General features: G+C 48.6%; 1 protein-coding gene across 1 annotated transcript; it reads left to right on the top strand.

Moving 5' to 3' along the window:
- Positions 1–1,559: 1,559 nt before the first annotated feature.
- Positions 1,560–7,299, top strand: ZNF691 (zinc finger protein 691). The gene is made up of 2 exons (XM_046018066.1): positions 1,560–1,596; positions 5,828–7,299. The coding sequence occupies exon 2, from the start codon at positions 5,837–5,839 to the stop codon at positions 6,689–6,691; it is 855 nt and encodes a 284-aa protein (XP_045874022.1). The 5' UTR covers positions 1,560–1,596; positions 5,828–5,836; the 3' UTR covers positions 6,692–7,299.
- Positions 7,300–13,220: the final 5,921 nt, after the last annotated feature.

Below are 13,220 nucleotides of genomic sequence, written 5' to 3'. Positions count from 1 at the left end.
TGAATCTGAAGGTAGAGGGAAAAAAAAAGTCAATGTCCCCGGCTAAAGACCCTCAGGCAAGAAGAATTAACTCATATTAGGGGTTAGGTTGGTTTCTGGTTCTATTCAAGCCTTCAGTTGATTGGATGGGGCCCACCCACATCCAGGAGAGAAATCTGCTTTATTCATTCTACCAATTTAAATGTTAATCTCATTGGAAAACACCTTTCACAGAAACAGAATAATGTTTGACCAAATGTCTGGGCACCCTGTAGCCTGGTCAAGTTGATATATACATTTAATCATCACAATGCATGGGTGAAATTTTTTATTTGCTTTTGTACAGTTCTTAAATAAAAGTTTGATATTTGTTGTTTGGCATGATGTTATTTTCATCATGAATGAGATGTTGTGGGGAAGGGCTTTGCACTGGTAACAGGAAAACATCTTACGGGATTGGTTTTTGAACAGCCTTGAATCCATCCAAGCACACTTTAACCACAGTTAGAAACAAAGCCACAGTTTTATTTCTGATTTGCCTTCTCAGCATTTTAATCAATTTATAAGCAATAGTGTATGTGGGGGATTTATGTTTCACTCATTCATACTCAGTTTCAAACATACTTTCCTGAATATCTTAATCCTAAAACTAATTCCCATTGTTCACACTGGCTGCACCCAAGAGAAATTTACCAGCAGGAAAGAGAACTGGTATTTGTAGAAACAGAAGCTTTAACTCATTTAATCTTTAAAATAATTCTGCCAGGGATTTTATGGGGGGAGGGGGGGATGGTGCTCCCAATGACTAGGCGGTAGAACTGGGATTATAAATCTAGTTTATCTAGCTCTAAAGACACTATTCTTTGCTCTTTGCACTGAAATACCGTTGCAGATATGAGAATATTGTTAGACCTTTTTTTTTTTTTTTAAACTAAAACCTGGGGGGAATATCTTCATCCTGGAAATACCTTGGAAGTCTTATTGCGCCGGCTTTATGAATGGCAGTCAGGTTTACCGAGGTAGGACCCATTGGGGGACCCAGAGGCAACTCCTCACACAGGGAACGTTTAGTTCTCTGACAAACGTTCTGGGTTAGTTGATCTTTACTCCCCCTTCTAGCTCTACAATCCTTTGACTTTAAAATACAAACCTCGAGGAAAGCGCGGACGTCTACCGGGATGTCTACCGGACCGTCAAGTGCCACCAACTCACAGTAAAGAAGAAACTGAGTTCATGACCCCTACGTATTCTACTACTGGCCAGACCGGTGGCCTCACACATTGGGCTTTTAACGCGTGAACGTAGAAAGAAATCCGAGAACCTCGGGAGGGAACTCAGTCCCAGCTGCTCAATTCTAAACTTCGCAAATTCCTTCTCCGAGTCTGTGCTCTTCCTCAGGACTACAACTCCCAGCAGGCCTTGCCCGAGGCCAAAGCTTATTGGCGGTACCGCCTGGGTTTCTCGCGTTGTGGCAGCCAGTACAGCCAGTGGGAAGAAAGGGTCCTCCTCAGGAACCAATCCTGGAGAGGTAGGGCGGGTCCTCTCTGGGTTCCGGCTCCGGCTCCTCCCCCGGGCCCTCTGAGGCGGCGCTGTCCCTGACAGAGCGGCGGGAGCGAGGTGGGTCCGGTTTGGGCCCGAGGTCGCGGGGGTGGTAGTGGGCACGACTTCGCGGGGAACTCTGAGCATGGCCGCCTCTCTTCCTCCAGGGAGTTAGAGGCTGTGGCTTTGCTCCCTGGACCCGGTGGGGAGCAAATGGGACCCGGTGGTCCCCTGGCCCCCGCCCCTGGCCCGTGCGGCTAGGCAGCCACCCCAGCCCTCCCCACAAGCCCTCCTGTTGGCTTTTCAGTCCACCCCCCTGGCACAGACCATACTTTGGGGGCCAGCCCCTACCCTTCCGAAGCCATCCGGCTACTCAAAACCCAGACCTATGCCCTAGGACGCCCGTATCCTCGACTTCGCGATCGGCTTCTACCCGCCACTCCCAACCCAGCCTACTGGGCTTCTGTCTCCTGACACCTATGATTGCAGCCTGTTCCTCCTCTCCAATCCCCTGCCCATCTCCTCCGGACCCTCTGACCCCTTTGGCCCCCTCTATCTGACCTGTTATGCAGCTCTCCAGTACAGTTCCCTGTTCTTAAACGCCTTGTTCCTGGTCTTTGTAAGCTCCTCGCTCCGCATCATCCTCACCCCCTACGCCTTGACTTGACCCTAAAGAACCGGGACTTCGGCCCTTCGAACCACTTTCCACCTTGGCGCCTTCACTCTAAACCCAGTCCCTTGACCTTCAGCATCTGTGATCACCAGCCCTGTCTTCTTGGCTCTCACTCCTTAGTCCTGGCCGCTTCTCCAGTGTCCCAGTCCTTTCTACCTTCGGTCCTCCCTGTACGTCTGAGCCTCGTAGGAGGGCAAGCCCTATGGGCCCTCCTCTCCCCAAATCTTTGAAATGTGCGTCTCTACCTTACCTGCCGCTGTATTCTCAGTGGGTAGATAGGGGGCTCCTCAGCTCTGCAAGTTCCAATTTTGCTCACCCGTTTTGGAAGTCCTAACTCAGATACCGCCTTTTCCATGCAGCTGCTCATCCCCGATCTCTTCAGGGAGACACGCCTGTGTCTTCTTCGGAACTCCTTTGGCACTGTTCTTTTTCCTTCCCTCTCCACCCCATCTCCCTTCCCCTCTCCCTCCCTGTCTTCCTTCCTGCTTCTCTCCATTACTAGTGGCATGCCTTAAAGCACTGGCTTTGGAGTGATGGGCATAGGTCCCTGTTCAGCCACGCACTTGCTGTGTGCCCTGGAGCAAGTTAACAATTTCTCTGAGCCTCCGTTTCCTCATCTCTAAAACAGATTGTGAAAATGAAATGACATGATTTGCATATTGTGTTCAGTCCAGGGCCTCGCACTTGGTATGAGCTTCCAGGATGTTTATTATTATTGGTTTCCATATAATGGCAGGTGCTGTGTGAAGCATTGAGGAGTCAATACAAAGGTGACCAAGGCACAGTTCCTGACCCCCCAGAACTGAACCTTCTACACTGTATGCCAGTTTCTGGAGGTCATGGCCTATTTCCCTGTGCTGTGCCATAAACTTAGGGTAGTATCATAATCCTAAATCTTGTTGCTCTTATATTGATCCAGCATTCAGTCCTGAGTAGAGTCAGAGCCTGGTACATTACAGGTTCTTAGAATAGCAGGATTGAATGTGAGTGGGGGCCAGGTAGCCCCCCTGTGGTACCGGAGCCCCAGGTAGGGTGGGCAGGACTGGGGACTGAATTCAGATCATATCCATTGATTCATACATCAGAAGACATTAAGCAGTGCCTCGTGCTGGGGAGAGATTGCCAAAATGACCCAGTCTCTGTCCTTAAATTGCTTATTAACTTCTAGTGGAAACAGATTATGTTAAAAGATCATTGCAAATCAGTGTAAAAGCAAGTACGTATGAGGTTCTGCGGGTGCATAAAGATGGAAGAGTGGGCAGATTCCTGAGAACAGTGGGTGAGACAGATACAGGTAAGCATGAAATGGGTTCTGGAGCCAGGCCTGGCCTTCACTCAGCTCTTTCAACGAATATTTATTAAAGATCTACTATATATGACTGTCACTACTTGAGGAATTTGGGTTACATTAGAAAACAAAGGCCCTGTCCCTCAGGGGACATATGGTTTAGCAGAGGGAGGGCAGACACTAAATAAGAGACAGAAGAAATAAATAGAATGTTAGTGGGTGAGAAGTGTTGTGGGGCAGGAGGACTGGGAGTGTGGAAAAGGGGTTGTGATTTTTAAAAGGATTGTCAGGAAACAGTGGGTAAGTATCAAGGAATAAATTGTTTCTGGTGTTTACTTGCATTTTTGAAAATGAAGCAAGCCTCCTTCACGTCTCTAGATTCTTCAAGAAACACTCTCTATCAGGGATTGGTAAACTGGTTCACCTCCCTTTGTCTTAAATAAAGCTTTATTGGAACACAGCCACACTCCTTTCTTTAAGGAATTGTCTGTGGCTGCTTTTATGATACAATAGCAGAGTTGAGTGGTTGCAACAGAGATCCTGTGGTCCCAAATATTCACTAAATATTTACCGTCTGGCCCTTTCCAGAAAAATCTGCTGGCCTCCATTCAAAGATTCGAGGCTCTGTCTGTATTTCACCTTTTAGATTATATAGAGCCTCATACCATTTATTTTCTTGTACTGTTTTTTAATTAAAAAATTTTTTTTCTTTCCTAACAAGATCACGTAAGGAATCTTTTTCATTCCTGTGATCTGTGCAGGGCTAGAAGATAGCGTCCTCCACAATGGTCCTAGTAGCTGTCACTGGCTGCGTCGCTGGTACCCGCCCCGCAGTTCCCAAGAGCACTGGAGACGTTTCCTCTGCCATACGGTCCTGTAGTGTAGGCGGGTATCATTGTGTTAGCGTGTTAGCGATGTGGGAGTCGAGGCTCAGACTTGAATCATTTGCACAGTTCTATAGTGTGTTTCACCATCAGGATTCAGCCCTAAATGTAGTCTGTGGCCCTTCCATGACTACTGCTGGGTGTTCAGAAAAACTTGCTGACCTGAAGGAGTTCTGTCATTCTTCTCCCCTCACTGTCCTGTCATAGCCTGTGCTTCTGCCCCTTGTCCCTTGCTCGTGCCACCGCACAGTATCCGCACTGGGCCTTCCAAAGTGCCATGGTGGCCTCAGGACCCAGAGGAAACCCCACACTGGGCAGTACTTCATCCCCTCCTGGCCTGGCCCGGGCTGTAGGAGCTCAGAGCCCATGCGGTCTGGCAAACGTTTATTGCTGCCTGCCTGAGTTGGCAGTGTGTATGTGTAGTTGTGTGGGGGGGAGAGAATGCGGTTTGTGTCTGTGTCTTTGTAGGTGGCATGTGAGAGTGTGTGTGCGTGGTTTTGTGTGGGGCACGAATATAGCTGTACTTGTGATTGGGTAGGCACGTGCGTGGCTATATATTTAGAAGGGCTGTGTATGTGATGTGTGTGGCCATATGTGGCTACAGGTATGTATGAGTGTATGTTGTGTGTGTGTATGTGTCTGTGTGTAACTGTGTATGTGTGACTGTGGTTTGTGTGTACGGTGTGAGAACTGTGGTTGAGTGTGGCTGGTACGTGAGGATGGCCGTGTGTTTGGGGTGTGTGTGTGTGTGAGAGAGAGAGAGAGAGAGATGCAGTGTGTATATGGCTGTGTATGGTGTTGGAGAGCAGAAGTGGGCACTGACCAATCAGAGCAGACATAGCCTGGGCCCTGCAATCGGTCTTGGAGGGCTCCGATGTTAACCTTTAGTTGCTAGCTAGGCTGCGGTCCAGGGAGGGGAAGGGTGGAGGAACAGGTAAGAGAATTCATGGCTGGGCCTCTGAACAGCTGGGAGAGCCTCAGGAATAAGAGGTTCTGTTCATTTTGAAAGCAGGCAAATGGATACTTTTAAGGAAGTTTTTTTTGTTTGGTTGGTTTTTGTTTTAATTAAACATAAAAGGAGTTTCAGTTAGCTTAGAGTTAGGCAGAGAAAAGGAATTGTCTGCAGCTGGAAGCTCCTTTACCCACATGGGAATTAGAGTCTAGACTGTCATGGTTTCGTGGTCTTAGGAAAAGTGACATTATTCCCACTGACAAGTATCTGTGGGGAGTGGACAAAAGTGGTGCCTTCATTTTACTCTGATGGGTGGCTGTCGTATCTGCGGAAGTTTGTCACTTGAGAGTTATTAAGGAAAGGCATGCTCTCCAAGTATTCCCGAGAATTGAGGTTATTTCTGATGGACAGTTCCACGGGGAAGGGTACACCCCTTCAGCCAGAACAAAGGTTCCCTGCAGTTGAGCCTGAGCCCGGGAATAAAGGTGTTGGCCGTTTGTGTTCATTCTCAGGGTTCAGAAATGGGCAGTGAGAAGGAGCAGAATCCAGAACAGCACCTGCCTGAGGAAGAGGACTGGGGTGAGCCCTGGAGAGTGGATGACTCGGAGGGTTTTCAGATCCCAGATGGGGAGAAAGAGCGCAGGCAGGAGAGCCCTTCAGAGTGTCTGCCAGAGGTCCATCCCAAAAAGCCATGGCAGAAAGTCACTGTTCCCGCCGGAGAGCCTGGGGGCCCCACGGCTCACCCGAGGCCCGAGACCGATGAGAAGCCCTTCACATGCGCCCAGTGTGGGAAAACCTTCAATAACACCTCCAACCTGAGAACGCACCAGCGCATCCACACGGGCGAGAAGCCTTACAAGTGCTCCGAATGCGGCAAGAGCTTCTCGAGGAGCTCCAACCGCATTCGCCATGAGCGGATCCATCTGGAAGAGAAGCACTACAAATGTCCCAAGTGTCAGGAGAGCTTCCGGCGGCGCTCGGACCTCACCACACACCAGCAGGACCACCTGGGCAAGCGGCCGTACCGCTGCGACACCTGCGGCAAGAGCTTCAGCCAGAGCGCCACGCTGGCCGTGCACCACCGGACCCACCTGGAGCCCGCGCCCTACATCTGCTGCGAGTGTGGCAAGAGCTTCAGCAACAGCTCCAGCTTCGGCGTGCACCACCGCACGCACACCGGCGAGCGGCCCTACGAGTGTGCCGAGTGCGGGCGGACCTTCAGCGACATCTCCAACTTTGGGGCCCACCAGAGGACCCACAGAGGGGAAAAACCCTACTGGTGCACGCTGTGCGGGAAACACTTCTCCCGGAGCTCGAATCTTATCCGCCACCAGAAAACGCACACAGGCGAGCAGGCCGCCAGAGACGCCAGCTGAAGGGCAAAGAGGGAGATAGGCGGAGAGACGCCAGCCTAGTGTAGGAAGATCTCCAGGATCTGCGGCTGCCCCCTCAACCTCAAGACCCTCATCCCACTTTGGAGAATGGTTTCCTGTTGCCTCTGAAGCCAGATCCGTGGGAGGATCTGAGAAGGGACTCTTGAGTAAGAAGAAGCTTTGCCTCTTTCCAGGCCAGTTTCTTGCCTTGGAAAGTTTGGAGGATCCGGTCTTGGCTTCATCTCCTTGGGATGAAAGAGAAGTAGGGTAGGCTTAGCACAGGCTCTTGTCATTAGGGCAACCATCCCCTGGCCTTTGAGCACGTACATGTGAGGTGGGCATCACCGCCTGAAGGTCCTCCAGATCGTATAGGAACCACACAGGGCCTGCTGTGGTGGCTGTCAGTGCCCGTCTGCTGTGCCTCGCCTGCGCTGGGAGGAGCGGCCTTCCGGATGGAAGGGGCTTCCTTGGCCTGGAGAAGAGGTCTGGTCCTGCCTTAGGAATGAAGAGGAAGCCCTCAGGGAGCCACGATCCAGGGACCTTCCCAGTCCCCCACGTCTGTGACTTGTTCCACCACCCTAACCAACATCTGTTCCCAGAGTGATTAGCAGTAAAACCCTTCAATGAAAAGGCCCTGTGTACTTATTGGGGGCATCAATGAAGTGGGAGCTGGGGAGCTGGTCGCGCTGCAGCCTCTCTGGAAGGGGGCTGGGTGCCCAGAGAATGGGTGGCTGCTCTGAAAAGCAGAGGAAAACAGGCAGAGTCTGTGGGGCCTCTGAGGAGGAAGAGGCGGGAAGGAAGGAACACTGAGCAGCCACATCTGCTGTGGCTTCTGCAGGTCACATTGAAGTCTTTTTCTCGGTGTCCTGGCACGGCAGCCCTCAGAGGAGTCACACAGTGGGGGTTTGGTGGAGCCTGAGTTCACACTTGGGCCTCCCTTGATTCCGAGCTGATGCTCTCTCTCCCCTGCTTGCACCTAGTGGCTTCGGAAGGAGGAGCCCCTTAGGGGCTGCCTCGGGCCCAAGTGAGTCCCTGGAAGTGGGGGCTAGGATGGCCTCTTGATGTGGCCTGGGACTTTTTGCTCTGTGGGAAGTCAGTGCCAAGTCAGAGAACTTTATCTCCTTCAGATTCTTGATTGGCACTTCCCTGTGCTTAGGAAAAAGGATAGTGTCCGGGAGTAAGGGGTGAGGGCTGGGATAAACCCATCATGGGAGTCCTTGTCTTTAGTGGCAACAGTTTAGTTCCCAAGGCTGGGACAGCTTGACGGGGGTCCTCCCAGCTTCCTGCCCTCCTGGTTTAGGCCTGGCTCCATGTGGCGGATTTTGGTGTTCTTTGCATGGCGGTTTAATGTTCACCCAGACTTCCTCCAACAAACACAGAAGACCCCTCTCCACATCTCTTGCCGACCTGGTCCTGCTTTCCCAGAGGGAGGGGCGTTCTTCCTTGGAGCTAATGGCCAGAATATGATTCGGACACCACCCATAGCCTGACCTATCACATGGGATCCTGCCACCCACCCAGGAAAGGATGTGCTAGGAGATTTATACTCATCATGTTGAATTCTCACATAACTCTGGGAAGTAAGAATCACCCACATATGACAGGTGGAGAAGTAGGCTGACAGAAAGTGACTCACCCGAGATTACTTGGCAAGTAAATGGCAGGGTCAGGAATGGAACCTATTTCTGCCTAAATCCAGAGCCTGCATTGCAGCTCTAAAAGACTTCCCAAACAATTCCCTGACATAGGTAGGATACTACAGTTCACAAAGCACTTAAAAAAAAAAAAAAAAAGCTTTTATTTTAATGACCTGGTGCTCGCTCATCTGACAGGTGCACTCCTTAATTCCCTTAACCTATTTCCCCCCTCCCCCCACACATCCCCTCTGATAACCAGTTCTCCATAATTAAGAGTTAATTGCTTTGTCTCTCTTTTTTTTCTTTCCGCTTTGCTCATTTGTGTTTTTTCTTTCCAGCATACGAGTGAAATCCTACAGTATTTGTCTTTCTCCAGCTGACTGACTTAGCAGAGTATCTCTAGCTCCATCCATGTTGTTGGATATGGCAAGATTTCATTCTTTTTTATGACCAAATAATGTTCCATTGTCTATATATACCACATCTTTATCGATTCATCTGATGTTCATCAACTGATGGACACGTGGGCTGTTTCCATAATTTGGCTGTTGTAAATAATGCTCTAAACAGGGGTGCATATATCCCTTGGAATTAATGTTTTTGTATTTATTCCACAAGCCACTTTCATCGTATATACATTTTCTGCTCCTTGAAAATCTGCACACAAGATTTTTTTTTTAAGATTTTGTTTATTTATTCGACAGACAGAGATCACAAGTAGTCAGAGAGGCAGGCAGAGAGAGAGGAAGGGAAGCAGGCTCCCTGCTGAGCAGAGAGCCCGATGCAGGGCTCTATCCCAGGACCCTGAGATCATGACCTGAGCCAAAGGCAGAGCTTTAACCCTCTGAGCCACCCGGGGGCCTCTAGATATTTTAAACATATAGTCACCCAAACTTGCATGTATGAATTGAAACACTCTCTAATAGTTAAAGTTGCCATCAAACACCACTGAGCACCAGTTCTCATGCATCTGTTCTCTCTGATAACAGATATCATAACTGTCCTGTAAGGTGCTAGTGTTCCCATTTTTGAGATAAGACAAATCTGAGAGGTTAAATGACCTGACCTAGTGGTTAAGCTGTGATTCAAATTAGGTGTGTGGGATATCAAGGCCATGTTCTCCATTATACCCACTACCAAGTTAGGTCTACTGGTCCCCTGTCTGCAGAGCTTGATACCATCCTTCCAGACCTAGAGCCTTAGTGACAATTGCTGTGACTTTCTGGGAGTCTCTGCTGTCAGTATGACCCAGGACCAATGTACTGGGCAGTTGCTTTGATCTTGGGACATGACTTGCTGGTCAATCTCATTTGCCTCCCCCCCCTTTTTAAAAGATTTTATTTATTTATTTGACAGAGAGATCACAAGTAGGCAGAGAGGCAGGCAGAGAGAGAGGAAGGGAAGAAGGCTCCCTGCTGAGCAGATAGCCCGATGCGGGGCTCGATCCCAGGACCCTGGGATCATGACCTGAGCCGAAGGCAGAGGCTTTAACCCACTGAGCCACCCAGGTGCCCCATCATTTGCCCCCCCCCTTTTAAAAAATATTTTATTTATTTGATAGAGAGAAATCACAACTAGGCAGAGAGGAAGGCAGAGAGAGAGGAGGAAGCAGGCTCCCTGCTGAGCAGGTAGCCCGATGCGGGGCTGGATCCCAGGACCCTGGCATCATGATCTGAGCGGAAGGCAGAGGCTTTAACCCACTGAGCCACCCAGGCGCCCCCATTTGCCCCTTTTTGACCAAGTTCATAGGCTAGGGTTTCTGGGTTGGTCCAGGCCTTTGAGTCCTGACTAGTCCACTTAACTCACTTTCTGACTTTCTTTTTTGTTAACTTCCCTAATTTCCTCTTTCATTCTCTTCATCTTCTTCGTGCAGGAAACTGGTACATAGACCCAGAGTTACAGTGCAGGATGATAGGTGTCACTGTGGTTGTACCTAGGGTGTCTAAGAGCCCAGGGGAGGGCCTTAAACTGGCTTGCACTGGACATTGGGGTCCAAAATCGAAAAAGACAGTCCTTCCTGCAGGGAACTCAAAAGAAGACAAACTCCTCAGAACAGGGTGTTGGGAGAACACAGGTGGGAATGGCTAACACTTTGGAGGGAAGGAAAAGGTGAGGTGATGATTGAGCTCATCTTGAGTGAGTAGGTGTTTAGTAGGCAAAGAAGAGGAAGGTTATTTCAGATGGAAGGGAAAGCTCCGTGTTTTAAGCAACAGCGAAACGTCTGACGTAATCAGAGTGTCCTGTGAAGAAGAGATGAAGCTACTAGGTAGTCAGGGACCAGACTGTAAAGGGCGTTGGATGCCAGGACAAAGAATTGCTGGCCGTAGACAACAGAATTTTCAAGCCGGGGAATGGCATGATCATTCAGGCTAGTGTGGACGGTGAGCTAAAGAGGGTTAGGTAAGTTGGAAATATGCCAAGCACTGGTTGAGCCCTGCTGACCCACAGAGAGCTCTGTATGATCGCCTCAGAGCCTTGCCAGTTCCACAGAATGGGCAAGTCCAAACCCTCCACACAATTTCTGCAGATTCCTGAGATTCATACTCTCATGGCCTCCTCTTGCCTGAGGTTCCCAGGACTGTACAAGCCTGTTTTGTCCCTGTCAGCCCTATCGCAGAACTAGGCACGTTCATTGGCTTCCCCAAGAAATTCTGCCACACCAAGCATTCTGTAAGCTTAGAATCTCTTTGAGAGACTGGAAGTCTTGGGGAGGGCTCCCATCATGGCATGCCCTTAGCTTCCTCTCTTCCCCCCCCAATTGCTGTCCTTATCCTTTCCCAACTGCTCTGGAAACTGCAGATTCTTGTAGTCTATTATAAAGATTTTATTTATTTATTTTTCTGAGAGAGAGAAAGAGAGCAGAGAAAGGAGCAGAGGAGGAGGGAGAGGGATGAAGGGAAAGAATCTCAAGTGGACTCCACACTTTAGACCAACAAGGAGCTCGATCTCAGGATGCTGAGATCATGACCTGAGTTGAAACCAAGAGTTGGGCACCTCACCAGCTGAACCATCCAGGTGCCCCATCTTTTACTCTGTTATAAAAAACTGTCTGGCTTTCCTCAGCCCTTGATGCCAGTTTGCATACACAAACTCAGCAAGGAGCACCCCAGAACAAAGGCCTCACCATTTAACAACATACACCTACTCATAAAGCAGTTGCCAAAATAAATCAGTAAATACCTTGGAGATCACAACGTATATAAGCATATTAAAGGTTTAAGACTCCAGTCTAAGCAAAAGTGATTGTTTCCCCTTCCTTCTGAGACTCCACTAAAATAATGAAAGGAATCGAAACATAACAGCAGAGAGAATGGCAGGGAAGAGGGGTGGCGGGTGCAGAGACTTCGACAATTTCTCAAAGTAGATGATACACATTAATGACTCCACAGAGGAGAGGAAGCCACAGCCCAGAATTCACTCCCAGAATGGAAGTGAGAGCCAGTCTTCCTTGCAAAGCCACAGAGAGGCTCTGAGTTCACGGCTGGCAGGTACTGCTGATAGACATGAAAAGTGGGTCTAAAAACTCTTAGAGCCTGTAGAAGATCTGTCTGTGCAGCTGCACCAGTCACCTCCCTCTTACCTCCAGAGTGGAGAGTAACTGATGCTTACCTCCAGACAAAAATAAGACACATAGCAGGACCCCAGAAGGCTCATTCTATAGAAATCCAATAAATCTCGAGAAATCTGCTGTTTTGGATAGCATTGCTATCCCAGAATAAAAGTGTCATTGTGACATTTACAAACCCTCTTCCCACCTCATCCTCTAAAAATGACGCATCCACTCACACTACAGAAGAGCCTTCCAGAAGACACCCCCCGCCCCAGCTCTCCTGTTCAAGAGGGTGACCTGTCAGGGAAACACACAGCAACAGAAGAAATACACAGCAACAGAGGGAACCAACTCAATTACTGAGATTAATCAACTTGGTCTGTTATTCCATAGACAGTCAATAAGGAACATCAGAGTTAAGAAGGCAGCTAGAAGCATGAAAGATAGACAAGGTAAATAGAATAAGTGTCCCCAGACAACAGGAAGTTATAATGGAGCAGTAGAATCTTTAAAAATTCTAATTACATCCTCACAAAGATCTGGGGAGGTACTACTTTCATAAAACAAGAAAGATTGCTAGTAGAAAGGAACAATTGGAAAACAAAATAGTTTTTGGAAATTAAACATATGACAGTTAAAATAAGATACTCAAGAGACCACCTGGAAGAGAAAATCAAGTAAAGCCCCTACAATGTAGAGCAAAAATACAGATAAGGAAAGAAGAAATAAGGCACACAGAAGATGGACCCTTGAGGTTCTTAGGATGAAGACTGTCTTGGTCGTCCTCCAAAATCTGTTCTCTCGTTTTGTTGGAGCCCTGAACTAACTAACACTTCCCAGCCTCCTTTGCAGTTATAGTCATATAACTTAAGTTCTTGTGATTGGAAGATGAGCAGAAATAATATGTGACATTTCTGGGCTTAGACCTCAGGAAAGCGGGCATATCTTCACCTCATTTTCTTCCCTCTCACTAGGTGTAACCTGCAAGAACCCAGCTCTGATAGTTGCAGACTATATAGTGCCCTAGTGTCTGTTTGCCAGATAAAACACAGAACACCCAATTAAGTGTGAATTTCAGGTAAGCAGTGAGTAATTTCGTGGTATCATTATGTCCTGGATGTTTTATCCTAGTGAGTGGCAGAGAACAGTGGGATGAAAGGAAGAGGGTTCTTGAACTTCGCATGGAGCAGTGCTGTCCCACTTCCCTGCCTGGGTGCTTCACAGCTATTAATGAGAGAGAAACAGATTTTTTTTTTGTAGTCCAAGCTTTGTTGGGTCTCTTTTTTAGAGCCGCGTAACCCTAACACTTAAGAGGTGAGTTTCTGCCGTAACAAGACTGTGGCAC

The sequence above is a fragment of the Meles meles genome, chromosome 1 (genome assembly GCF_922984935.1).
Source record: "Meles meles chromosome 1, mMelMel3.1 paternal haplotype, whole genome shotgun sequence".
Taxonomy (NCBI): Eukaryota; Metazoa; Chordata; class Mammalia; order Carnivora; family Mustelidae; genus Meles; species Meles meles.
This window is presented reverse-complemented; position numbering and strand designations above follow the sequence as displayed.